Here is a 25,257-nt window from a genome sequence, read left to right as displayed (position 1 = left end):
GTCCTCATCTAGGAAACCAGTGGTCAGGACTAGGATTGCTGAATGACTCAGCTTCTCCTCCACTGCTACCTGGGAGGGTAAATGTAGCTCTTCCCCCCCCCCCCCCCCCCCACCACCACCACCCTCTCCACAGCTGACGTAAGCCAAACTCCATACAAAGAATGGATCAAATCTGATCGCACAGTTCCACAGAATATTGCTTCTACTGAGTCACCTGGGATAGCTGCATTACTCCTCTACACCCCCTTGAACTTCCCTTACCCTACCCAGGTAGCTGGAACCCTGTCACCAGGCCTTCGGAAAACATTGTGAACCACTCTTCAGTCAGCCTGACTGAGTGGTTTCTCCCTCTCTGTCCTGTTGGGAGAGGCAGCTGACTGCGGCTCACCAGGTCTCAGTGAATGTGCATCACTAAGGTTCAAACTGATTGATAGATTTTTGTTGGGTTAAGGGTTATGAGACCAAGGCGGGGAGATGGAGTTAAGATACAGATCAGCAGTGATCTCACTGAACGGTGGAACAGGCTCGAGGGGCTGAATGGCCTCCCCCTGTTCTGATGAGCCACCAGTTGTGCTGGTTTATCACTTTCGTGCCATACTCTTCCTGCTTAAACTAGAGGGGATTAATTAGTGGACCTGGGAATTTTGCCACCAATGTGTTAACCAACTGGAGAAAATAAACCACACAAAGGTTCAGCTGTGAAATCCTTCATCCTACAACAGTGTAATGAGGAGTGGATGTCAAACACATTTGCTGGGGCTATTCTAAGACAATCTCAAGCTTTCCTTGGGAACGGAGCCAATTGTAGCCACCCTGAAGACTATTTTCAACTCCTCCCATCTCAGCACCAAGCCTTGACCCTACCTTCGGCATTCAATGTGTTTAATCGGCCCGTTCCCTTCTTCAAACAGTCAGTATTTAAAACTCCCAATGCTTCCTGACCCTTGCTGTTTCAAGGAAAGGTAGAGAAGCCCAAAACCATAGCAGGTGGCCCTGGGTGCACTGTGCCCCACCTGGAGCAACCCCAACCTTCCATCAAAGCCTCAGCTGAGACTCCATTCACTGTCGTTGTCCCGTCAGGGTCAGTGTCCAATTTCAGCCTGGTTGTCAAGTGGCAGTGCAACAGGAGGGAGCGAAGAGAGACAGAATGTCCCCAGTCTGTCCCATGCCCCCTGGCCCCATCCAATTCTCTCTCTTCCTCCTCACCGCTGCAGTACGCCCGGAACAGACGCCATTCCCCAAGGGCAGCAGCGTGACAGTGAAAAGCATCGCAGCAGAACCTGACCCAGTCCCTTGCCCATTCCCCAGTGGAGATCAGCGATCGGGGGAGGGGGGGGGGGGCGGCGGAGAGGGGGCTTTATCCGATTTATAACCCTCGGGCAGTGCAGGCTGGGCACAACGTTCCTCACTAACCCCCTTCTTCGATTGAGATCCCGGCCTGCATTTTAACACCCACTGCCAGCTGGCCGTATCGCAGCCTTGGCATCAACCGGTGGGATGTGGCTGAGGTGTCTCACTTGTCCTGTTGTCGGACGCAATCCCGTTTTGCTTAAATCGCCGAGTTGCTCGTTTACATTAATTAAAAAAAAAAAGCAGGAAAAAAAAAACAACACTGATCCTTATATACATGAATTATTTACAACTGTGGCAAAATAACTGATCGGAGATTAAAAATACATTATACACTCGTAGAATATCTGCTTTAGGAAAATTTCGTATTGCTGTATTCGCACAGGGTGCACTCCGCAATCTAGCTCCTCCGTAAAGTAGTCAACACGCAGAGGCTGCAGCCTCTGTCCCAAGTACAGTTCACCGACACTGTCTTCCCTCTCCGAAACTATGCCGAGTCTGCATTTAGGGGGCTCAAACTAAACCCTCTTTCTTAAAAATAAATTGTGTCCTGAAGGTCACTCCGCCCCGCACCGACCGTCAATCGACCGAATCAAATCTACCGAGCTAAAGACGACTTCAATGTTTCCACAAACTTATTTTCAAAAGTCCAAATTTCCTTCCAGACTGTTCCCTCCCCCTCCTGCCTTTTTTTTTGCTGGGAGACGGGCGCACAAGTGCTGGATATATATGGTTTTTTTTGGAAAAAAAGGTTATTCTCCACCTGTGAGCTCAGAAACCTGTCCCTGGCTGTTTGACTGCAGTGGGCATCACCCAAGTCTTAACAATGAACTCGCGGTTCTGCTGTACGTTTGGGGAGCAGGAACCATGAATGATTCACCTCCTCCCTAGCCTGCGGAAGGGAAGGTTACCAAGGTGGGGGTGGGGAGGGGGACAGTGAGGGAATTGCAATTAGCTACTTCAAGGAAGTAAATTCCACAAGACCCAGCTAACAGCCAAAAGGAAGAAGTCCCAGCAGTGAGTACCTGCCAGAACACACCTTGGGCGGCTGACAACTGGACTCCGTGCTTTGTTGGCGTTTTGCTCTGTGAACAGTCAGTTATTCCTGCGCCAAGTTTAATGATCAGCTCCCGGATGTTTATCCATCTGGCAGTACACTCATAAAAAACAAAAATCAAAATTTAGTTGCCAAATTGAAAACATTGCTGAGGGAGTTGATTCGCACAGACTCCCCCCCCATGGGCTTTAATCGACGGGTGTTCGGGAAAAGGGCAAGATTATAAGCTTTATCCAGAGTAGCCTATGGACCAGGAAGGTCCCAAATTTCACTGCTAGTTACTGTAGAGATGGCGTTCTCAGTGTGCACGTGGACATGCTGATCAACAAACTGTTCCTGCAAGTCCCAAGCAAGAGTCAACACTGGTTCGGAAAGGGGAGTAGGGAATCACAGAGAGTGACGTGGCTAGGATTCCTTATACACGAAGTTACCAATCACTGCGGCGCTATGGCAAGGTGCCCCCCTGCCAGTCTAAAGCAGGCACGTCCCCAACTGCTTAAACCAGCTGTCTCGATGAGCCAACTGCCAACCAACATCGTCCCTGATGCGCTCCAGGATCACTCCCCCTGCATATGTTGCGACTGCCCTATAATCCTAAGGAGCATCTTTTACCTGATCCACCCGTGAGGGAACTGGTTGGGTTTGGGTGCCACTCTCCCGTGGGATTGCCATCGTTAAAGAACCCCCTCACCACCCTGCCATAGTGTCTGTTAACCACTGGGAGTGAGGAGATTTTGGTCGGATCAGTCAGGATCTGACTGCGCAGGGGATCAGGGTTGACAATGACTCAAGTCACCTCGGTTCATCCTAAACTCGACGACTGTACCATCAGCTGAGAAATTAATGAAAACATCCTGGATTTTTTCACCAAATCGAGGGATGCCCAGGATAAAACCAATTTGAGGGATATTCTACCACTCCCTCACAGGAAAAACATAACAGGGTAACCTAGGCAAATGCTTAACGTAATCAGGTGACATTCCTCGGTCTGGTATTTCAGCGGAGGTGCGAGGCTGTTTAAAGTCACAGGCCTGCGCTGCAAAAGCAGAGGGACAGGAATATCACGCTGACTGTTCACCCGCCAACATCATGGTTTTTATATAAAACATACATTTCCCGCAACCCCCCCTCGTGACCAGACGCCCATCTTGCATCACACTGGCAGAATCAGTCCGGGAGGGAAATGCTTTGCCCTCTTCCTCTTGGCACTGGCACAGCCTCCAGCTGGTATCGTCCGTGCCACCCGGAGGAAAGAATGGGAAACCTGAAGATCGGCACACGCCGGTCGGCAGCGGCATTGTCCTTGCCTCTCATCTGGTGAGGAACCAATCGGCCGCTATCTCTATGTAAACGCAACCTTGAAAGATCTCGCGCGTGGCTCATCCTTACCGCAGTGCGCACGACTGGCAATTTAACCCCTCCCGGCCCGTCTGGAAAAAGGAGAACAGTCGGCGCCGGCAATTATTTACAGATCGTTCTCCTGGAAACCGTAGAAGGATTCTGCGTCACTGTCTGCCTCAAACAGCTTCGTCAGCAACTTGGGGTCAATGGCCACGGAGGGCATGTTGTCGCACTCCTCCACCTTCCCGCTCAGCTCCAGCTGCTCCTGCAGGAAGCTCACGAGCTCCTCCTGCACCTCGGCCTTCTGCTGCACCGACGTTGGGTGGCCGTTGGGCCCCGGCAGCACGCTGGCCACCAGGAAGGACTGCTGCACGATGTCAGCGTTGGCGCCAATGAACTCAATCGCCTCGGCCACCCAGTTGAGGAGGGACTGCAGCACGTCGCCGTACACATCCCGGTAACACTTGGCCTCCCGGACGTACTCGGCCCAGCGCTTCTGCAGGAAGTTCCTGAAGGTCTGGCTGATGCACATGTCGAGGGGTTGGATCCTGGAGGTGCAGCCCCCTGGGATGACTAGGGGCAGGGAGCTGCAGCGGCTGAGATAGTCAATAAAATCGTCCGACATGTGCTGGCGGAAACTGTCCAGGACCAGCATGCTCTTGCTGTACGGCACGGCCACGTGCTTCTGCCACACTTTGGCGAGCCACAATTTCAACACCTCAGCTTGGCTGTGCCCAGTCTCCTTCACCTCCAGGAGGATGCCAGCTGGCACCTTCAGCCAAGACGGCAAGCCGCCCCTGGAGAAGACCATGGTCGGCAGCAGGTTGCCATCTGCCAGTATGGTGAAGATGATCACAAACTGTGGCTGCCCAGTTCCAGTCACCCCAAGGCCCCCCAGGGCACCCTCAGGCTGCTGCAGAGATTCCGGGTCGAGGAAAATTGGGATCTCGTCCATGTTGGCAATCATACGATGTGGAAAGTCCCGCCCAGTGATCTGCCGCTGAGCAAACTCGACAAAGCTCTGGATGTTCTCCTCCATCTCTCTCGGCAGCTTGCGTGCGACGGTGATTTTGGCGTAGGCAATGAGGTTGTGTCGCAGGAGGAAGCCCACTGCCCACAGGCAGACGTCAGCCAGGCCGGGGCCCTGGGAACCCAGGAGCTCAAAGAGCTTCTGGACAAAGGTCTCTTCGGTGAGGGGGAGCTGCTGCTCCCTCTGCACCAGGACCCACTCGACCAGCTGCTCCTCGGCCTCCGCGGAGAGGAGAGGGGCTCCAGCATCACCGCCAACACTCAACAGATCGAGGTGCTGCGCGCACTCGTTCAGCCACTGCTCCACCTGGCTCCGAGACTTGTGGTACTGTTCTGTTGCAGACTGCATGCCGCAGCACAAGGTGTGCAGCACCACTTTGAATTCATCCTCGGACAAAGATTTCCTCCTTGCCGGCAAATCTCTGTGCTGACTCTCAGAATCATCTTCTCTCTGAGGCAACTCGCTCTCCTCTTCAATGTATACAGGACTCGAATTGTTTTTATCCTCCGCAATGTATACAGGACTCGAACTCTTTTTATCCTCAGAGATGTATACAGGACTCGAACTCTTTTTATCCTCAGAGATGTATACAGGACTCGAACTCTTTTTATCCTCAGAGATGTATACAGGACTCGAACTCTTTTTATCCTCAGAGATGTATACAGGACTCGAACTCTTTTTATCCTCAGAGATGTATACAGGACTCGAACTCTTTTTATCCTCAGAGATGTATACAGGACTCGAACTCTTTTTATCCTCAGAGATGTATACAGGACTCGAACTCTTTTTATCCTCAGAGATGTATACAGGACTCGAACTCTTTTTATCCTCAGAGATGTATACAGGACTCGAACTGTTTTTATCCTCAGAGATATACACAGGACTCGAACTGTTTTTATCTTCAGAGATGTATACAGGACTCGAACTGTTTTTACTCTCAGAGGTGTACACAGGACTCGAATTGTTTTTATCCTCAGAGATGTATACAGGACTCGAATTGTTTTTATCCTCAGAGATGTACACAGGACTCGAACTGTTTTTATCCTGTGTGATGTTCACAGGACTCGAACTGTTTTTATCCTCAGAGATGTACACAGGACTCGAACTGTTTTTATCCTCAGAGATGTATACAGGACTCGAACTCTTTTTATCCTGTGTGATGTTCACAGGACTTGAACTCTTTTTATCCTCAGAGATGTATACAGGACTCAAACTCTCTTTATGGTCACTGGCAGCGCTCGGAACTGGTGGCGAGCTGGCAACTGGAGCAGGGGAACTGACCTTTGCATTGATGTAGCTAGTGGAGCAGACAGTGCTCAGTCTTACAGTTTTGATTTTCTGAGGCCTACGGGAGTATGAAAAAGAAATAATCAGAATAGATATATTTATTTTTTTCTGCACGACATTTCAATTGGGAGAACAAACAAATGTGGAGCGCCCCACTGCTGCTAAGTAACATTCCCCGATTTCAAGCAGTATCTGTGACAAGCCATTCGTCTTCAGACAGGATCTGGGCTCCAGTGACCGTTTTGCCCACCACCCTCCACCTCACCCAATAAAGGACGCCATGACCAGGAACTCCCCCTCTCGCCCAGTCTTCAAGTCCCTGGCTGAAGACGACCACCCACGCAAGGACATATTTCCATTGATGCCAGACTTCCTCCAGTACCAGGTGGCATTCTTCACACGTGGAGGCCAAGGGGCTATTGTTCCACATGGGGCATCACAGCAAACCTCCGTCATGGCTACATGTGTATTTTTCCGTCAGCTGTGACTGAACAGCACGGACGGAAAGGAAAGTGTGGTCAATTCACTCCCTCCGTACCAACCCTTTCCTCGCCAGGGATGCACGAGATGAAGCATAACAGCCCTAGCCAGCAACTCCCCAGTCCTGTTAATTGGATTTCTAGCAACCGCAAGAACTCTCCGTAAATTCCCCCAGAAGGTGGTGACACACCCACCTTCTCTCGAAAACTAAGTTAACTTGGTTCCAATCCAATATGTACTTACCTGATGACAGGATTCTTGACTTGGCAGATGGGTGGACCTACAGGAGGGAGAGATGTATTCAGAAATTAGATAGGTTGTGCATGGATTTTAAATCCACTCAGTGAGTATCAGAGAAGCAACAGCTCGGAAGGAATCCTTCCAGACCAACGTGCCACTAGCCTTTCAACTAGGGCGATGTGTTCTAACCCCAATCCCCACGATCCAGTATGTGTACAGCATAGCGGGTGATTCACTCGCAATTCTCCTTTGATCACCACATTCCACATATACTCCCACTAAATCACAGTACATTCAAAGATACATACAATTGACATCAGAACAACAACATGGAGGCAGCACGCCGCACTTAACTCTTTAATCATTCTGTTACCATGGTTATATGACCCACTTCATTTGATTACTATGAACAACAGTGACCAGTTCGACATCTTACCAGACCGTCACAGACATGCAAGAGTGAATTTCACACATTCCATCTCCTCTTCCTTGCCTTCAGCCTGCTCTGCACAACGCAGCCCAATAGTGTTCAGCCAGCTGGTCCCTCTCGTCTGCAAGCCCCATAACATTTATTGTCATGCAGCAATCATTGTGGCCTCGCAATGTCTAAACCAGCTGGATCCATTTAACCAGGGGTGATCAACTGAGCAGTCTCTAGCATGGTAAGCACCTCGCTTGTTATTGCCACTTAATGCAAAAGCAGACGAAGGTCGCTGGAACTTTCCAATTCTCCTTTCCAGGACACAGAAGACATATCCTTCTGGCTGGGCACCACTGATTTCCCAGTACAAAGCACGAAAGAAGGTAGGGAGGGAGGCTACCACTGATCATCCCTTTTGCCTGAACAAACAAAGCATGAGATTGTGCGTCACTCCTCCCTTCATATTCTTGCCAAATACCTACTTTTAGCCTCACGAAGGGTGCACTTTTAAAAACAAAAGCCAAAATTTTATTGGTTCCTTAAGGTTGCACTTCCTTGAAGCTACCTTTCCCTTTCACACAGTTGGCCCCGCTCGCAATGACAGACCTTGGTTTAGGATGTACACCAAGCTACATAAGCAGTCAAAGCAGCAACCAAAAAAAAAAAAGTAACTTGAGCAAAACCGTCCGTCGCTCGAGACTCCAAAAACCTGGGCTTACTGCACAAGACCCGTCAGGATAATGAGGGGGAGAAAAGCATCCTCAGTTCCTCGGCATCAGCCCTACTTCCACCTGGCTCTGTGACCGTGACAGCTCCCTTGTCACTGCACGTTGGTTTATCTTGTCTGCAGTCAGGTATTAATCAGGTGGAAGAGTTGCTCAAAACCAGGAAAGCTGCTTAGTGTTGCTACCCGTGGGCCTGGGTAGACAGTCTCATGTGATTGCCCAGGCCATGTCTGTGGAGAAAGACCTCTTTCTGTCCCAAGGCAAACACAGAGACTGGATTAAACGATGCTGAGTAGATAATGACGGGGTGGCAGATAGGCATCCAACCCCACCCTACCCGACCCCGACCGACCGACCGACAAATTCACTGCTGCACCGTCAGTCATTTACTCCCCAAATATTTTTTATCCCTTACCTGGACTTTCGTCTTTCCCCTCCTCTTCAGCGCTGGAATTCTGGACACCACCACTCTCCTCCTCTTCCATTTCCGAATCAGGGGTTGCAAGCCACGACTCTGAGTCCAGTGCTGGCTCCTCCACCAATTCGGATGCCTTTCCTCTACGGTCCACTTTACGAACAGGGGAGGCAAAAAGGGGAGACACGTGAGAAATTAAAAACCACAGTCAATCACACATGCCGTTGCCGAGGTTTAATATACCTACTCACAGTTACAGACAAAGGCACAAACTATTATCCATCTGCAACAGTCACCTTTCAAATCAAGGCCTCTGGAACAGAGTTTCTAAGACCCCAAAATGTAAACGAATTCAAGTCCTGCAGCAGAACTAGATGTAATCCAAACGACATGAAATTAATCTCCTCACGTCTCCATTTTATGGCCAGTCTGCAAACATGAGGAACCACTCAATCGGGCCTTAGACTGACTCCAGTTAAAGGATGTGACTGCCCCACTACAGCCCCACTGAAACCAAGGACACGCGAGACTTGTTTGCTTATATTTATCACTTGCACTGTGTGAGTTGTCTGTGTCTGGAGGTTTCGAAAGGGCTGTTTCTAAGATCTGTTCGGGTCACAGCTCGTTTGAGATTGGTGGGAACGGGCACAACCATTGGTGGCCGTGCTCGACAGTCCGCTCCCGTCACCAACCCCCCACCTCCCCCAGGCCCGAAGCTCTGGTATTTCCTCTCTCCCCATCCCGAGCAACTACAGGGGGTGACAAACCCCAGGAGAACTCCAGATATATCAATGAGGAAATTACTAACAAATGCTGACTGAAACAGGAAAGCAGATTACCAACGATCAATGGCTCCACTCCAGAGGAAGAGAGGGAACGAGAGAGAGAGAGAGACACACACAAGAGAGAAGGACAGACAGAAAGTAAGGAGGGGTAGGCATGGGTGATTAACTCTTCAGGTGGATCTTCCTGGAGAAAAGTATTAATTTTCTTTCACCGCTATCAAAAATAAACTGATGTTTCAGCATGTTTGTAAATCGAGAGAACATTCCTGACTGCACCCCACTAAGCTCCTGAGAGGCTGTGCTACAGTAGAACATTTTATTCGGGTCAGAGTAACGACGGAAACTCTGGTCGGGATCCCACAGCAGCAGCTGGGATGCTTACCTGAAAAAGTCACAAAGCGACAGGGTCCGTGCTCTTGGTTCTGATCTAGGTGCTGAGCCATCTCATCTCCATCTCCTTTATCGACTGTAAACGTGCAGGATGAGCAAGCGAGCAGAACGCCACTGTCAAGAAGCAGAGGTTAGTCCTGTTGGTGGGGGGACGGGGTGGGGAGAGCAATGTCATCTCTCCACAATTTATGCCAATCACAAAAAGCAAATTAAATCACAAGAGTGAACCTTGAGATATCAGTCGGGTCTCAGTGGGTCGTTCTCTTGCCTCTGAGTCAGGAGGTTGCACGCTCGTGTCCCACTCCAGAGACTGGAGCACAAAATTCAGGCTAATACTCCTGGTGCCAGCACTGAGGGAGTGCTGCACTGTCGGAGGTGCTGTCTTGCAGTTAAACCGAGGGGGGTGGAGCTCTCCCCGGTGTCCTGGGGCCAGTACTTATCCCTCAACCAACATCACTAAAGAGCAGAGAATCTGGACACCATGACACTGCCGTTTGGGGGAGCTTGCTGTGCACAAATTGGCAGCTGTATCTGCTACACTTTTACAAAAGTAATTAAATTGTCTGTCAAGCGCTTTGGGATGTCCTGAAGTCGTGAAAGGCGCTATAGAAATGCAAGCTCTTTCTTAACATCTGCCCTCCGTTACTTCACCGAAATGGCCACGCTTGACACGTGCTACCTGATGGAGAGAGTCCGCAGGTTGTGAGGGGTTTCAAAACAAGAGCATCGGGTGGCAGCTTTCCATTGAATATTGAGCTTAGCAGTGCAGTAACAACCTGTGGGACCCTGGGATGATGGTTTACATCCATAGCATCAGCGCAGCAGGCCTCCCCACTGAGCAGGTGGAAGGTGGGATCAGTACTTCCTAACGGGGCCCAATTTAACTTCACCCACGTACGTGATTTATTCACACCCAGACAGCAAGAGGTCAGTGGATTCTTCAATAGCGGAGTGGAGCCACCAAGGGAGTCCGCCTTATCCCCACAGCATTTCCAGCACAGCTTGCTGCGGAGCAATCAAGCGTGGGAAGGCTGGGCCATTTACCCTCACCAGTCCGAGGAGTAGAGGGAGAGGGCCATGTCGCGCCCGTACCACTCCAGGCAAGCTCAGCTCTTGGCACAGACTGGGGCTCGAGGTCTGCAAGGCTCCGTCTGCCGAGACACTGAAGGAGAGCCCAAGCTGAAAGGTGAAGCCAGCTTTCCTCCTGCACACACTGACGCTACCGTTCACACAAACTGTTGGCAAAAGGCAGCTTTTCAGTAGATTCTTTGCAAAAACTTATGCAGTTAGGGACAGAGCCGAAAGACGGTTTCTTAAACTGTCACAAAATGTCGGTCTTGAATCAGAGCCGAAGCTGCAACTAATTACCTTTTCTTCACTTTTCCAAACATCAAGTATTTTGGCTTTCCGCGTTGAGTGTGGTAACTGTAGGATAAAGAGGAGCTGTATTAACATCATCCCAAGAATATTGAAATAGGTCATTGATAGAAGCAGAGGGCCAGGTATATTTAATATACAGTAACGACCTGGACTGGAGTACATTGACATAATTTCAAATTCCACAGATGATACAAAACTTGGAAAAGCAGAAATTCAGGGAAATATATTAAAATGAAAAAACGAATGTGATTTATTATTAATAAGACACATTTGAATGAGGCAGTAAATTTAAAGATTCCTTTTAGCAGAAGAGGGGTACCACTCGGTTCAGTGCTGGGGCCACAGCTGTTCACAGCCTCTATGGGGACCAAATATTTCCAAATTTGTGGATGACACAAAACTGGGAGGGAATGTCAGTTGTGAAGAGGATGCAAGGCGGCTTCGAGGGGTCTTGCACAGGCTTGATGAATGGGCGAGAACACGGCAGACGGAATATAACGTGAATAAGTGTGATGTGATCCACTTTGGTGGAAAAAACAGAAAGGCAGAGTATTTCTTAAATAGCGAGAGGTTGGGAAGTGTTGAAATGGTATGTTGGCCTTCATTGCAAGGGGATTTGAGTACAGGAGTAAAGACGTCTTGCTGCAATTGTATAAAGCACTGGTGAGACCACACGTGGCATATTGTGTACAGTTTTGGTCTCCATATCTAAGGAAGGATATACTTGGCACAGAGGGAGTGCAACGGAGGTTCACCGGACTAATCCCTGGAATGGCGGGATCGTCTTATGAGCAGAGATTGCGGGCCTGTATTCTCTCGAGTTTCAAAGAATGAGAGGTGATCTCACTGAAACTTACAAAATTCTTACAGGGCGTGACAGGGTGGATGTGGATGGGATGTTTCCCCTGGTTGGTGAGTCTAGAACCAGGGGACGCAGTCTCAGAATAAAGGGTAGGCCATTTAAGACTGAGATGAGAAGTAAGTTCTTCACTCAGAGGGTGGTGACTCTGTGGATGTTCAATCATTGGGCATGTTCGAGGCAGAAATCAATAGATATCAAGATACTAATGAGATCATGGGATCTGGGGATAGGACGGGTAAGTGGCACTGAGGTAGATGATCAGCCATGATCTAACTGAATGACAGAGCAGGCTCGATGGGCTGAATGGCCTACTCCTGATCCTGTGATCCGCAGAGATGTAAACATGTTAGCTCGATTTTATTCTTGAGGGTGGGAGAAGGATGTTTTATGATGGTGCGCCAATTCAGCTTGTGTGCAAAGCAAAAGGTGAAACATTTCGAAGCTCGAGTTAATAGTGTTGAATAAAGTGGTTCCAAACAGCAGAGAGTTTAAACTAACAGGGGTGGAGCTGATGGCTTTTAATGTATTATCAGATAGGTGTCGTGCATAAGGCTCAAACGTATAGAGTTGCACAGCACAGCAACAGGCCATTCGGCCCATCTGCTCCGTGCTGGTGTTTCTGCTCCACACGAGCCTCCTCCCACCCCCTCGTCATCCTACCCCCATCACCATATCCTTCTATTCCTTTCTCCTCATTTACTTATCCAGCTTCCCCAAAAAAATGCAACATTTAAAAACATTTTTTTCAAATGGTTAAAACGGAACAGTTTTTTTTTGCGTGTTCTGCAGCTGCTGGTTTCCAAGTCCGACGGCGGCAAAACTGCGGGTTCTCCTACCTGATCATGTGATCGGCATAGGCCCGACTGCAGCTGGTGCTGTACCGACAGCGGGAGCAGTGAACGTAAGTGGGGAAATGGTTGCTGATGTTGTTGATATTGGTGATGTCGAAGTTACACTCCAAGCAGACTTGGTTACTGTACAGTTTCCTGTCAGTTCGAAGGGGGAGAGAAAAGGAAAAGTTAAACTCTCAAGACAGCAGTGGGTGGGTCAAAGCAGGAGTGTTTCACACTGAAATAGAAGCCGAGATTGGCTTACAGATAAAACCAAACCCAGCTCACCCGATGGGTAAATGTTCACAGTAAAAAAAAAAAGAACTTGCATTTCTATAGCGCCTTTCACATCATCAGGATGTCTCAAAGCCCTTTACAGCCAATGAAGTACTTCTAAAGTGCAGTCACTGCTGTAATGTAGGAAACTATTTTGTGCACAGCAAGCTCCAAAAAGCAGCAATGTGATCATGACCAGGTTTTCTGTTTTCATTAATATTAGATCAGGATAATTATTGGCCCCAGGATACCAGGGAGAACTCCCCCTGCTGTCCTTCCAACTGTGGCCACGGGATCTTTTACACCAGGGTTATTCAACGTACGACCCGCGGGTCAGGATCCGACCTGCCAAAGGTTTCCATCCAACCTGCGGATATATTTCAGAGATGAGAAATTTCCCATTGGCTTCTTCCTCCGGACCGGCTTTTCAAAAGAAATCGCAAGTCAGTTTCACAGCTGACAGCTGCTGCATGAGAGCAACAGCGGCTTCCCCACTTTGGACAGATTCGGGGTTTTCCGGGTGGGTTCCGACATTTTTAAAAGCCCCGTCAGCCAGCACCTGTCAGCTCGGAAACGGGCTTGGGATTTTTAAAAAAGACTGACCAAACACAAAGCTGCTGTGCTGAGCGCTCCTACTCGCTACAACTGTGAGAGAGAGAGAGCGCGCGCGGGGAGAGAGAGAGAGAGAGAGAGCGGGGAGAGAGAGAGAGAGAGAGAGCGCGGGGAGAGAGAGAGAGAGAGAGAGCGCGGGGAGAGAGAGAGAGAGAGAGAGCGCGGGGAGAGAGAGAGAGAGAGAGAGAGCGCGGGGAGAGAGAGAGAGAGAGAGAGCGCGGGGAGAGAGAGAGAGAGAGAGAGCGCGGGGAGAGAGAGAGAGAGAGAGCGCGCGGGGAGAGAGAGAGAGAGAGAGAGCGCGGGGAGAGAGAGAGAGAGAGAGAGCGCGGGGAGAGAGAGAGAGAGAGAGAGCGCGGGGAGAGAGAGAGAGAGAGAGAGCGCGGGGAGAGAGAGAGAGAGAGAGAGCGCGGGGAGAGAGAGAGAGAGAGAGAGCGCGGGGAGAGAGAGAGAGAGAGAGAGCGCGGGGAGAGAGAGAGAGAGAGAGAGCGCGGGGAGAGAGAGAGAGAGAGAGAGAGCGGGGAGAGAGAGAGAGAGAGAGAGAGAGAGAGAGCGCGGGGAGAGAGAGAGAGAGAGAGAGCGCGGGGAGAGAGAGAGAGAGAGAGAGAGCGGGGAGAGAGAGAGAGAGAGAGAGAGAGAGAGAGAGAGCGCGGGAGAGAGAGAGAGAGAGAGAGCGCGGGGAGAGAGAGAGAGAGAGAGCGCGGGGAGAGAGAGAGAGAGAGAGAGCGCGGGGAGAGAGAGAGAGAGAGAGAGCGCGGGGAGAGAGAGAGAGAGAGAGAGCGCGGGGAGAGAGAGAGAGAGAGAGCGCGGGGAGAGAGAGAGAGAGAGAGCGCGGGGAGAGAGAGAGAGAGAGAGCGCGGGGAGAGAGAGAGAGAGAGAGCGCGGGGAGAGAGAGAGAGAGAGCGCGGGGAGAGAGAGAGAGAGAGCGCGGGGAGAGAGAGAGAGAGAGCGCGGGGAGAGAGAGAGAGAGAGCGCGGGGAGAGAGAGAGAGAGAGCGCGGGGAGAGAGAGAGAGAGAGCGCGGGGAGAGAGAGAGAGAGAGCGCGGGGAGAGAGAGAGAGAGAGCGCGGGGAGAGAGAGAGAGAGAGAGCGTGCGGGGAGAGAGAGAGAGAGAGCGCGCGGGGAGAGAGAGAGAGAGAGAGCGCGGGGAGAGAGAGAGAGAGAGAGCGCGGGGAGAGAGAGAGAGAGAGAGCGCGGGGAGAGAGAGAGAGAGAGCGCGGGGAGAGAGAGAGAGAGCGCGGGGAGAGAGAGAGAGAGCGCGGGGAGAGAGAGAGAGCGCGGGGAGAGAGAGAGAGCGCGGGGAGAGAGAGAGAGAGCGCGGGGAGAGAGAGAGAGAGAGCGCGGGGAGAGAGAGAGAGAGAGCGCGGGGAGAGAGAGAGAGAGAGCGCGGGGAGAGAGAGAGAGCGAGCGCGGGGAGAGAGAGAGAGAGAGCGCGGGGAGAGAGAGAGAGCGAGCGCGGGGAGAGAGAGAGAGAGAGCGCGGGGAGAGAGAGAGAGAGAGCGCGGGGAGAGAGAGAGAGAGAGCGCGGGGAGAGAGAGAGAGCGAGCGCGGGGAGAGAGAGAGAGAGAGCGCGGGGAGAGAGAGAGAGAGAGCGCGGGGAGAGAGAGAGAGAGAGCGCGGGGAGAGAGAGAGAGAGCGCGGGGAGAGAGAGAGAGAGAGCGCGGGGAGAGAGAGAGAGAGAGCGCGGGGAGAGAGAGAGAGAGAGCGCGGGGAGAGAGAGAGAGAGAGAGAGCGCGGGGAGAGAGAGAGAGAGAGAGAGCGCGGGAGAGAGAGAGAGAGAGAGAGCGCGGGGAGAGAGAGAGAGAGAGAGAGCGCGGGGAGAGAGAGAGAGAGAGAGAGCGCGGGGAGAGAGAGAGAGAGAGAGAGCGCGGGGAGAGAGAGAGAGAGAGCGCGGGGAGAGAGAGAGAGAGAGAGAGCGCGGGAGAGAGAGAGAGAGAGAGAGCGCGGGGAGAGAGAGAGAGAGAGAGCGCGGGGAGAGAGAGAGAGAGAGAGCGCGGGGAGAGAGAGAGAGAGAGAGCGCGGGGAGAGAGAGAGAGAGAGAGCGCGGGAGAGAGAGAGAGAGAGAGCGCGGGGAGAGAGAGAGAGAGAGCGCGGGGAGAGAGAGAGAGAGAGCGCGGGGAGAGAGAGAGAGAGAGCGCGGGGAGAGAGAGAGAGAGAGCGCGGGGAGAGAGAGAGAGAGAGCGCGGGGAGAGAGAGAGAGAGAGCGCGGGGAGAGAGAGAGAGAGAGCGCGGGGAGAGAGAGAGAGAGAGCGCGGGGAGAGAGAGAGAGAGAGCGCGGGGAGAGAGAGAGAGAGAGCGCGGGGAGAGAGAGAGAGAGAGAGCGCGGGGAGAGAGAGAGAGAGAGCGTGCGGGGAGAGAGAGAGAGAGAGCGCGCGGGGAGAGAGAGAGAGCACGGGGAGAGAGAGAGAGAGAGCGCGGGGAGAGAGAGAGAGAGAGAGCGCGGGGAGAGAGAGAGAGAGAGAGCGCGGGGAGAGAGAGAGAGAGAGCGCGGGGAGAGAGAGAGAGAGAGCGCGGGGAGAGAGAGAGAGAGAGCGCGGGGAGAGAGAGAGAGAGAGCGCGGGGAGAGAGAGAGAGAGAGCGCGGGGAGAGAGAGAGAGAGAGCGCGGGGAGAGAGAGAGAGCGCGGGAGAGAGAGAGAGAGCGCGGGGAGAGAGAGAGAGAGAGCGCGGGGAGAGAGAGAGAGAGAGCGCGGGGAGAGAGAGAGAGAGAGCGCGGGGAGAGAGAGAGAGAGAGCGCGGGGAGAGAGAGAGAGAGAGCGCGGGGAGAGAGAGAGAGCGAGCGCGGGGAGAGAGAGAGAGAGAGCGCGGGGGAGAGAGAGAGAGAGAGCGCGGGAGAGAGAGAGAGAGAGCGCGGGGAGAGAGAGAGAGCGAGCGCGGGGAGAGAGAGAGAGCGAGCGCGGGGAGAGAGAGAGAGAGAGCGCGGGGAGAGAGAGAGAGAGAGCGCGGGGAGAGAGAGAGAGAGAGCGCGGGGAGAGAGAGAGAGAGAGCGCGGGGAGAGAGAGAGAGAGAGCGCGGGGAGAGAGAGAGAGAGAGCGCGGGGAGAGAGAGAGAGAGAGCGCGGGGAGAGAGAGAGAGAGAGCGCGGGGGAGAGAGAGAGAGAGAGCGCGGGGAGACAGAGAGAGAGAGCGCGGGCAGAGAGAGAGAGAGCGCGGGCAGAGAGAGAGAGAGCGCGGGGAGAGAGAGCGAGCGAGCGCGGGGAAGAGAGAGAGAGCGCGGGGAGAGAGAGAGAGAGCGCGGGGAGAGAGAGAGAGCGCGGGGAGAGAGAGAGAGAGAGCGCGGGGAGAGAGAGAGAGAGAGCGGGGAGAGAGAGAGAGAGAGCGCGGGGAGAGAGAGAGAGAGAGCGCGCGGGGAGAGAGAGAGAGAGCGCGCGGGGAGAGAGAGAGAGAGCGCCGGGGAGAGAGAGAGAGCGCGGGGAGAGAGAGAGAGAGCGCGGGGAGAGAGAGAGAGAGAGAGCGCGGGGAGAGAGAGAGAGAGAGAGCGCGGGGAGAGAGAGAGAGAGAGAGGCGCGGGGAGAGAGAGAGAGAGAGAGCGCGGGGGAGAGAGAGAGAGAGAGCGCGGGTGAGAGAGAGAGAGAGCGCGGGGAGAGAGAGAGAGAGGGGAGAGAGAGAGAGAGAGAGCGCGGGGGGGAGAGAGAGAGAGAGAGAGCACGTGAGAGCAAGAGTGCGCGCGAGCGAGAGCGAGAGAGATCGAGCGAGGGCGTGCGAGAGATCAAGATCACTCCTGACAGAAGGGACATTTATCCGGAACACTCCGCATTGCTATAACAAGTGTGTGGGCAAACATGATCTACTTGTGCAAGCAATAAGTGCCAGGAGTCTCATAAATCAGTGTCCAACATAGTGATCAGAAAGTAAGTCAATAAAAGCTTGTTCACAAAAATGCACATTTGTTGTTGTTTTGTTTAATAGTAAGATAAATTTTAAATACTTTTATCTTTTTGAAATTGTCTCACTGGCCCTCTATGTAAGACAAAAACTGTAATGTGGTCCCCCACGCGCAAAACTGGACAACCCTCTTTTACATCCACCGAGAGGGCAACTGAGGCCACGGTTCAGTGCAGCACTCCCTCAGTACCGGCACTGGGAGTGTCGGCCTGAATTATCGGCTCCTGTTTCTGCAGTAAAACTTGAACCCACAACCTTCTGACTCAAGGAGGTGAGAGAGCGACCCACTGAGCCGTGGCCTGACTCCAAGACACACGTTCGAACAGGCTTCTGACAAGCTTGTCTTGTGACCTTTAATGTACAGGGAGGTTGGCAGAGGAAGGAATTGGTTTTTCCAGAATGTCCACATGCAGCTGAAGAGCCTGCAGATGCTCACTCAGAAATTAGCAATGCAGCTGAAGGCAGCTGTGGTCAAAGAAATTTAAAAAATGAATAAACCTGCGTCCCTCGCGGCTCTCATGTCTTGTGCACGAGCTCCAGCACACATTAACAGAACACAAGGCGGGCACCTGATTTCCTGCATGTCTATCAGCAGTGGGCTCATCCTCTCCACGACCTTCTTCTTCTCCGGTTTGGCTACCGGTTTGGGGACCGGAGCGACTGTGTGAACGGTCGAGCAGGCTGGGGGCTCCTGTGCTTTTGCAGGCAACACTGGGGGATAGACTTTCCGGGTTGGGACCTCCTGATTGGCTCCTCCAGTGGCCCGTGCTTGGCCCATCGAGGTCCTTATTGTAACCTGAAAGGAGGAATGGAAAAGATTAAATAGTGACGTGTAAGTGGAAAATGCGATCCACTTCCCTTCATGGCTCACTGGGAAACACATGCTACCCGGAGTGGTATTGAGCAAGGCAGAATACTTGAAACGGAAACATTTGCAGGGCTGTGGGGGGAAAGAGCAAGGAGAGTGGGACTAATTGGATAGCTCTTTGAAAGAGCTGGCACAGGCACGAGGGGCCGACTGGCCCCTTTCGGTGCTGCTGTACAATGCTGTGAAAAGACCCCAAGGTCTGTGATGCGGTAGCGCTTGGAATGATCTACGCCCCAAGCGCTCCCCGTCTAGGGAGGGGAATCCATGTCGAGGTGACGGGGGTGGGGGAGAAAGAGGATGAGGAAATCAGGCAGGGGTGCCTCCACTAACCATCTTGCAAGTATTGCCGATAGAAAAGTGTGCGGAAATGGGCGGGTGGATGGGACGGTACACACTGTGCCAAGTGGTGTTGACTATGCTACGGCCACCGGCGGAAGGTGCAATTACTGCGTGACAAGTTTACATGGGTCCTTTCCATCGTAAATGTGGCCACAGGAATTTATAATAATAGAGACTTGAACTACCACTGGCCCCAGTTAGCCCCTGGCCTCTAACCCCATTTCATCGGAAGGTCTTCACTCCCAGGGGTTGCACCGCTGGAGACGAGTCTATCCTGTCTAAACACACTTCCGACAATCAGTTTTCCATCAGGCTTTGTACGTCAATGATTTGACACCTCTGCTCCAAAACAGTATCAAGGCCATTATGCATCAGTGCATGGAAAATGGTGGCGGGCGGGAGGGAGGGAGGGTAAATGATTACAACTATGTTCCTGACCTTGGTCCCAGGCTGCAGTCCTTCCAGCTGTTTTGGCTTCTTAAATGTCTTGTGGTGTTCAACCTTATGTTCCATTTTCTCCTTGGCGCTGATGAACTGGAGTCTGCACTTGTTACAGGGGTAGACGCTCTTCTTCTGAAACAAGACAAAGACGATTAAGGAAAAGCCAAAAAAAAAAAACTTGACTGGATAGCACGACGGGAGTAGAAAAGGAAGAGTAATAAAACACGTGCCTTTCCCCGTTCGGGATGACTGGGGGTCAGCAGTGCTGGACACTTTCACCCCTTCCCCTCCTTGAAGAGGCCATCACCCACGGCGGCAGCCCCTCCCTGGCCCTCGCCTTGCGGCTCACAACTCAAGTGCAAGCCAAGACGGATAATTCGGCTCAGGATTGGAACCTGGAAGCTCCTGGGAGCTGTGATCTGAATTTTGCCCAATTCCTGCAGCTAGTGCTAACTTGACTATCTGTTACGGCAGCTAACATTGCGGACGCACTCACCTGGTGCTTCATGTAGTGTTGCTGGTAGGCACTACTGTTCTTCAGCACTTTGAAACAGTACGGACAGAGCAAGTTCTTAGTGTCTTCGTGAATCATTCGGAAATGGTTATCCACTTCTAAATACACCGATGAGCGATACTCACACACCTACAGGAATAAAATAAAACATGTACCAGCGTGCATCAGACTCAACCACTTAACGGTCGATAGGAAACTTCCAACCCGCCCGCCCACCCGAATAAGCAAGGGATTACCCAACACCCACGTCTTCCATCGCAGTGGGCACACCTACCCCACCCAGCCCAAGGAGCCCTGCATACAAATTTGGTGCGCTTAACTCTTGGTTTTATAAATAGAGGCATAGACTACAAAAGCAAGGAAGTTATGTGAAACCTTTTATGCACTCAGCTGGAGTGCACTCTCTCTCTCTCTCAAGTATTTCTACTGTGGTCCTGCCACCTCCTTTACAGAGACCGGATAAATCATCCATCACATCGGTTTAACGTCCCGGACCCCGAGGTCCCACAACAAATCAATGCCCTTAGCAAAGAAAAGGGAGCCAAACAATACATTTGTGTGACGCCCTATCGTGTCCCTTGGAGATGCACAAAGCGCTTTCCAGAATGAATTACTCTGAAGTGTAGGCAACACATCAGCCATTTTGTGCCAACGACGTCCGCAGACTACAATGAGACAATGACCATTTAATCCGCTCTTAGTGGGTCTGGCTGAGGGAGAAATGAAGAATTCCTGCTTTTGCAAACAGACATTGAAGATCCTATGTGCCTATCAGGCACAGTCGATGTTTAAAGCATCATTTAAAAGACAGCAGTACAACAGTGCAGCACTCCCATTAGTACTGCACTGCACTGTCAGTCTACCAGCTGAAGTACTAGAGTGGGGCTCGGACTGCACAGTGGCGCAGTGGTTAGCACTGCAGCCTCACAGCTCCAGGGACCCGGGTTCGATTCCGGGTACTGCCTGTGTGGAGTTTGCAAGTTCTCCCTGTGTCTGCGTGGGTTTTCTCCGGGTGCTCCGGTTTCCTTCCACAAGCCAAAAGACTTGCAGGTTGATAGGTAAATTGGCCATTATAAATTGTCACTAGTATAGGTAGGTGGTAGGGAAATATAGGGACAGGTGGGGATGTTTGGTAGGAATATGGGATTAGTGTAGGATTAGTATAAATGGGTGGTTGATGTTCGGCACAGACTCGGTGGGCCGAAGGGCCTGTTTCAGTGCTGTATCTCTAATCTAATCTAATCTTCAGGTCCGTGGGAGAGTGCGTCACCAACTTGGCCACACTTACAGCAATGACGCTGGTGAGAATTTCTCATGTGGAAGAATTAAGGAGGGGCCATTCAGGCCCTTGAGCCTGCTCCACTATTTAACAAGATCACAGCGGACCCTTACCTTCAACTCCACTTCCCACCCAAGCCTCACATCACTCAATTCCCTTAGTGATCAAAAATCTATCGATCCCAGTCTTGAACATACTCAACGACTGAGAAGCCACAGCCCTCTGGGGTAGGGAATTCCAAAGATTCACAACCCTCTGAGTGAAGAAATTTCTCCTCATCTCGGTCCGAAAAGGCCACCCCTCCTCCACTTATCCTGAGATTGTGACCCTTCGTTCTAGACTCTCCAAGCAAGGGGAAAAGCCTCCCAGTGTGAGGAAGGAGCTTTACCTGACAGACATACGGCATTTCTCCTGGTTTGTGGGTGTCCTTCATGTGCTGGAGGAAAAGCTGTTCCGTTTCAAATGCCAGCTCACAGATCTTACACTTTGCTGCAATCAGAGTGAAGCAGATAACGACAGACTTGAGAAAAAAACCCACAATATCACACCTAAAATACCTCTAGTCTTAGAAAGAAAGACGTGCATTTCTAGAGCACCTTTCATGACCTCAGGACGTCCCAAAGCGCTTTACAGCCAATGAAGCCCTTTTGGAAGTGTGGTCACTGTTGTAATGTAGGAAACACACACAATTTACGCACAGCAAGATCCCACAAACAGCAATGTGATAATGACCCAGATCATCTTTTTTTTTTAAGTGATGTTGGTTGAGGGACAAATATTGGGCCTCAGGACACTGAGGCGAACTTTCCCACCCCCCCTACCCCCAACCCCACTCTTCCCCCAATAGTGGGATCTTTTACACCCACCCGATAGGGCAGACGGGGCCTCAGTTTAATGTCTCATCCGGAAGATGGCACCTCCGACAGGGCAGCGCTGGAGTGTCAGCCTTGTTTCTGGTGCTGAAGACCTGGCGTGGGATGTGAACCCCACGACCTTCTGGCTCGGCTGCTCCAGGGTTCCCTCACACCAGACATGGGGAAGGGAAATGGTGAGGGTGGGGGGTGGCGGGGGGGGGGGGGGGGGGGGGGGGGGCGAGGGGGGGAGTGGGAAAAGGCACTTACTGGTGGTTTCGTAGGGGCTGTGCACATTTTCAATGTGGCACTGCAGCTGGAAAGGAGTGGCGTACTGGCGGAAGCAGTGCTGGCAAGTAGTGTGGTTCTCAATACTTTCATCGTTCTGCTGTTCCAGCTCGAGATGGTGCTTCATGTGGTTCATAAATCTGCAGCAATTTAAGGTCAACGCTTAGATGTAATCACAGCAACAACAAAAAAAACACACAGCGTACACACTGCCCCAGACTCAGAATGTCAAAGCTGCAGAACTCTTCATCTACCGATGGTCTACCCTTTCCCCAACAACGTAGAAGTGTTGGAACCTCAAGACTAATGTCAGCTTATCACAGGCTTGTGTGCAACTTTTTCACCTTGTTCCTCAGAGATGAGGCAGAGTAACCGTCTCAGACTGTTTAACATTTGATCTGATCCCAGGATTTCAGAACTGTGCACTGCCCCAATTTCCCTCAGTCCTCCCCATCTCGTCCAATCTACAAGCTGTTAGAAACTCAGCTTTCCGGATGGTCACCAACTTTCCTGATTTCTCTCCTCTGGCCTCCAATCTCTTTCGCCCTTGGTGCCTTGCATAGAGACTCTGAGCTGTTTGTGCATATAACCCCCACAACTCCCAACACCCCACCTGCCAACACCTCTAACTTGCATCTCAACTTGCCCAAAACTATCAGATACAGTGATCCGGGCACTTACCCAGCTAACTGCTGCTGGTTGCAAATATAACCCTCCTTCGCTAACCGACGTGAAACCCCCACCCATCAGAAGAAGAGCCAGCGAGCGCGCTGATGACTGATCAACTCTAGTGCAGCATTGAACCCAAGTCTGTAGCGTGCCAACAACAAAGCCCTCAAAAGGCAGTAATGCATCAAACCCAACCAACAATTATAGTGCTACACCTGACCTCAATCCCATCACCTCATTATGCTGCCTTCTCATTAAAACCATGTCCCCAAGTCTCCTGATCCCAAACAGAAGTCCCAGCAATGCAGATCCCAAGTTAAAAATGAGAGACAGAGAGAGAGACAGACAGAGACAGAGAGAGAGTGTCAGATGGGGAGAGAGATAGAGAGAGAGAACAAGCAAGAGAGTGAGAGCAAGCGAGCGAGCGAGAGAGACAGACAGAGAGAGAGAGACAGACAGACAGAGAGAGAGACAGACAGAGAGAGAGACAGACAGAGAGAGAGAGAGAGACAGAGAGAGAGAGAGAGACAGAGAGAGAGAGACAGAGACAGACAGATAGGGACAGTGTCAGATGGGCAGAGAGAGAATGAGAGAGAGAGAGAGAGAGACAGAGAGAGAGAGAGAGACAGAGAGACAGAGAGAGACAGACAGACAGACAGAGAAAGACAGTACACACACACACATCAGAAAGTACCTGATATTGTTCTTCAGTCTCTTCAAGCAGCTGAGGCATCTGAAGGTTGTGCTGGTCTTCATTTCGTGAAGCATCTGATAGGTGCTGCCCTCATCTCTCCCATAGTAGAAATCATCCACCAGCATGATCAGCTTGCCTTGGACGGGCACAGCTAGTTTGACCGGCGGCTGCTGCTGTGGTGTTGGTGGGGTTGGGGGTGTGGGTGGAGGTGGGGGTGGGGCTGGGTGGGGTTGCTGCTGAGGGCTCTTGGCGGGCGTCGGATTCAGCAGCTGGGGGCAGCAGTACTGGAGAAAGGGAAATGTGCTGTGAGAAAACAATCAACAACTAGACTTTCACTTCACCTCTCTTTGTACTACCAGTGGAGGAGCTACAACTCTCAAACAAGCCATCAATGGTCTCCCTTGCAATTCTGCCAAGGGAGCCCCAAATTTCTTGCTTGGGATGACAGTAGGTCACCCCAGCCTACCAAACCCGTGGGAGAGGGGAAGAAAGGGTAATTCTGTACCGTACCATCTACAAGATGCACTGTAGCAACTCGCCAAGGCTCCTGAAACAGCACCTTCCAAACCCGTGACCTCTACCAACTAGAAGGACAAGGGCATGGGAACACCACCACCTGCAAGTTCCCCTCCAAGTCACACACCATCCTGACTTGGAACTATATCACCATTCCTTCATTGTCGCTGGGTCAAAATCCTGGAACTCCCTCCCTAACAGCACTGTGGGTGTACCTACCCCACATGGACTGCAGCGGTTCAGGAGGGTGGCTCACCACCACCTTCTCAAGGGGCAATTAGGGATGGGCAATAAATCTGGCCTTGCCAGTGACACTCACATCCCCAATGACAAACTTTAAAACAAAACTGCAGCCTTTCTGCTTTGGTTAAAGGTGACATGGACCCAGAAGTAACTTACAGCCATGTGAACTTTTAAGGACTCCAAGATGTTGAAATGAATGTTGCATTTTGGACAATCCATTGGGATGGGAACTCCATTATTCATATTGTTTTCAGGCACTGTCACGGAAAGGCGGGGGGGGGGGGGGGGCAGGGAAGAGAGAAAAGGAAAATCATTAATAACACAGCAACACGCCACAGACTAAATTTATTAGACCAATGAAAATCCCGTGGTATTGCACACGGAAAATAGGATCCATGTCGTTTTGCAAGAGCATTACGATCACTTATTGCACAATGTACTGTTCAGCTCAGGTGGAGCTTTGTCCCTTCCAGGGCTGCAGGTTCTGACCGCTGTTCAAGAAACACAGGGCAAGGTCAGAATTCAGCCACAGACTGGAAAGGTTCTTTGTGTTCTATTTCAGAAAGCTAGCTGGTGAAGGATAAAACTGGAGCCAATCTTTAGACACACTGATATTTATTTACAGAGCTTCACATTACAGGCATTCATCTCCTAACCCAATAACCATAATTTCAGTCTGTGTCTATTTATCGGGACTTAAGTAAATTCCCAGTTAATGTCCAACGCCTGCATAAAATTAAAAGCAATTACTATACAATTAACAGTTTGTTAATTATAGGCTTCAAGTCAACAAACTGGTCTTCCTTCTTTAAGCAAGAGTGCTTAAAAAGGGGATAGATTAGGTTAGCAACCAAGCTTTACCAACTGCTCCAGATGGAGACGATCGAGCCTTGAGCGGGGAGAGAGGAATCCACCTGGATTCAGAGAGCAGCCCCCACCCTCCTCTGTCCTCAAACCAGCCCCCCCACCCCCAATCTCCAACAGTGACATCCCTCACACCTTGAGGAGCCTAGAAGTTCACAAGAGTTGAAAATAAGACACGCTTTCTTACGTTTGAAAGGAGTCGTGTTATTTAGTGTGTTCTTGAGCATTATCTGGGGGGCTGTGGTGGTCGTGGTGGTGATTTGCACTGGCGGGAGGATGCTGCTCTTAACCACTTCCTCAGGCTTCGGCCTGATTTCAGGGTTCGCTGTCTA

General features: G+C 51.5%; 1 protein-coding gene across 1 annotated transcript in view; it reads right to left on the bottom strand.

Annotated features, from left to right (window-relative positions):
- Nucleotides 1-1,616: 1,616 nt before the first annotated feature.
- Nucleotides 1,617-25,257, bottom strand: part of pogzb (pogo transposable element derived with ZNF domain b) — a 72,995-nt gene continuing 49,354 nt past the window's right edge. Inside the window, exons 24-37 of the mRNA XM_068022706.1 lie at nucleotides 25,113-25,254; nucleotides 24,218-24,318; nucleotides 23,303-23,586; nucleotides 21,922-22,079; nucleotides 21,189-21,289; nucleotides 19,504-19,650; nucleotides 19,005-19,139; nucleotides 17,929-18,155; nucleotides 12,600-12,749; nucleotides 10,890-10,946; nucleotides 9,514-9,635; nucleotides 8,347-8,499; nucleotides 6,789-6,825; nucleotides 1,617-6,123 (exon numbers count right to left, since the gene is read on the bottom strand). Coding sequence (XP_067878807.1) covers nucleotides 3,873-6,123; nucleotides 6,789-6,825; nucleotides 8,347-8,499; nucleotides 9,514-9,635; nucleotides 10,890-10,946; nucleotides 12,600-12,749; nucleotides 17,929-18,155; nucleotides 19,005-19,139; nucleotides 19,504-19,650; nucleotides 21,189-21,289; nucleotides 21,922-22,079; nucleotides 23,303-23,586; nucleotides 24,218-24,318; nucleotides 25,113-25,254 — 4,065 coding nt within the window. The 3' untranslated portion in view covers nucleotides 1,617-3,872. The remainder of the gene's footprint in view (nucleotides 6,124-6,788; nucleotides 6,826-8,346; nucleotides 8,500-9,513; nucleotides 9,636-10,889; nucleotides 10,947-12,599; nucleotides 12,750-17,928; nucleotides 18,156-19,004; nucleotides 19,140-19,503; nucleotides 19,651-21,188; nucleotides 21,290-21,921; nucleotides 22,080-23,302; nucleotides 23,587-24,217; nucleotides 24,319-25,112; nucleotides 25,255-25,257) is intronic.

Source organism: Heterodontus francisci, chromosome 46 (assembly GCF_036365525.1).
Source record: "Heterodontus francisci isolate sHetFra1 chromosome 46, sHetFra1.hap1, whole genome shotgun sequence".
NCBI lineage: Eukaryota > Metazoa > Chordata > Chondrichthyes > Heterodontiformes > Heterodontidae > Heterodontus > Heterodontus francisci.
The sequence above is the reverse complement of the archived record's forward strand: the minus strand, read 5'-3'. Positions and strand labels throughout refer to the sequence as shown.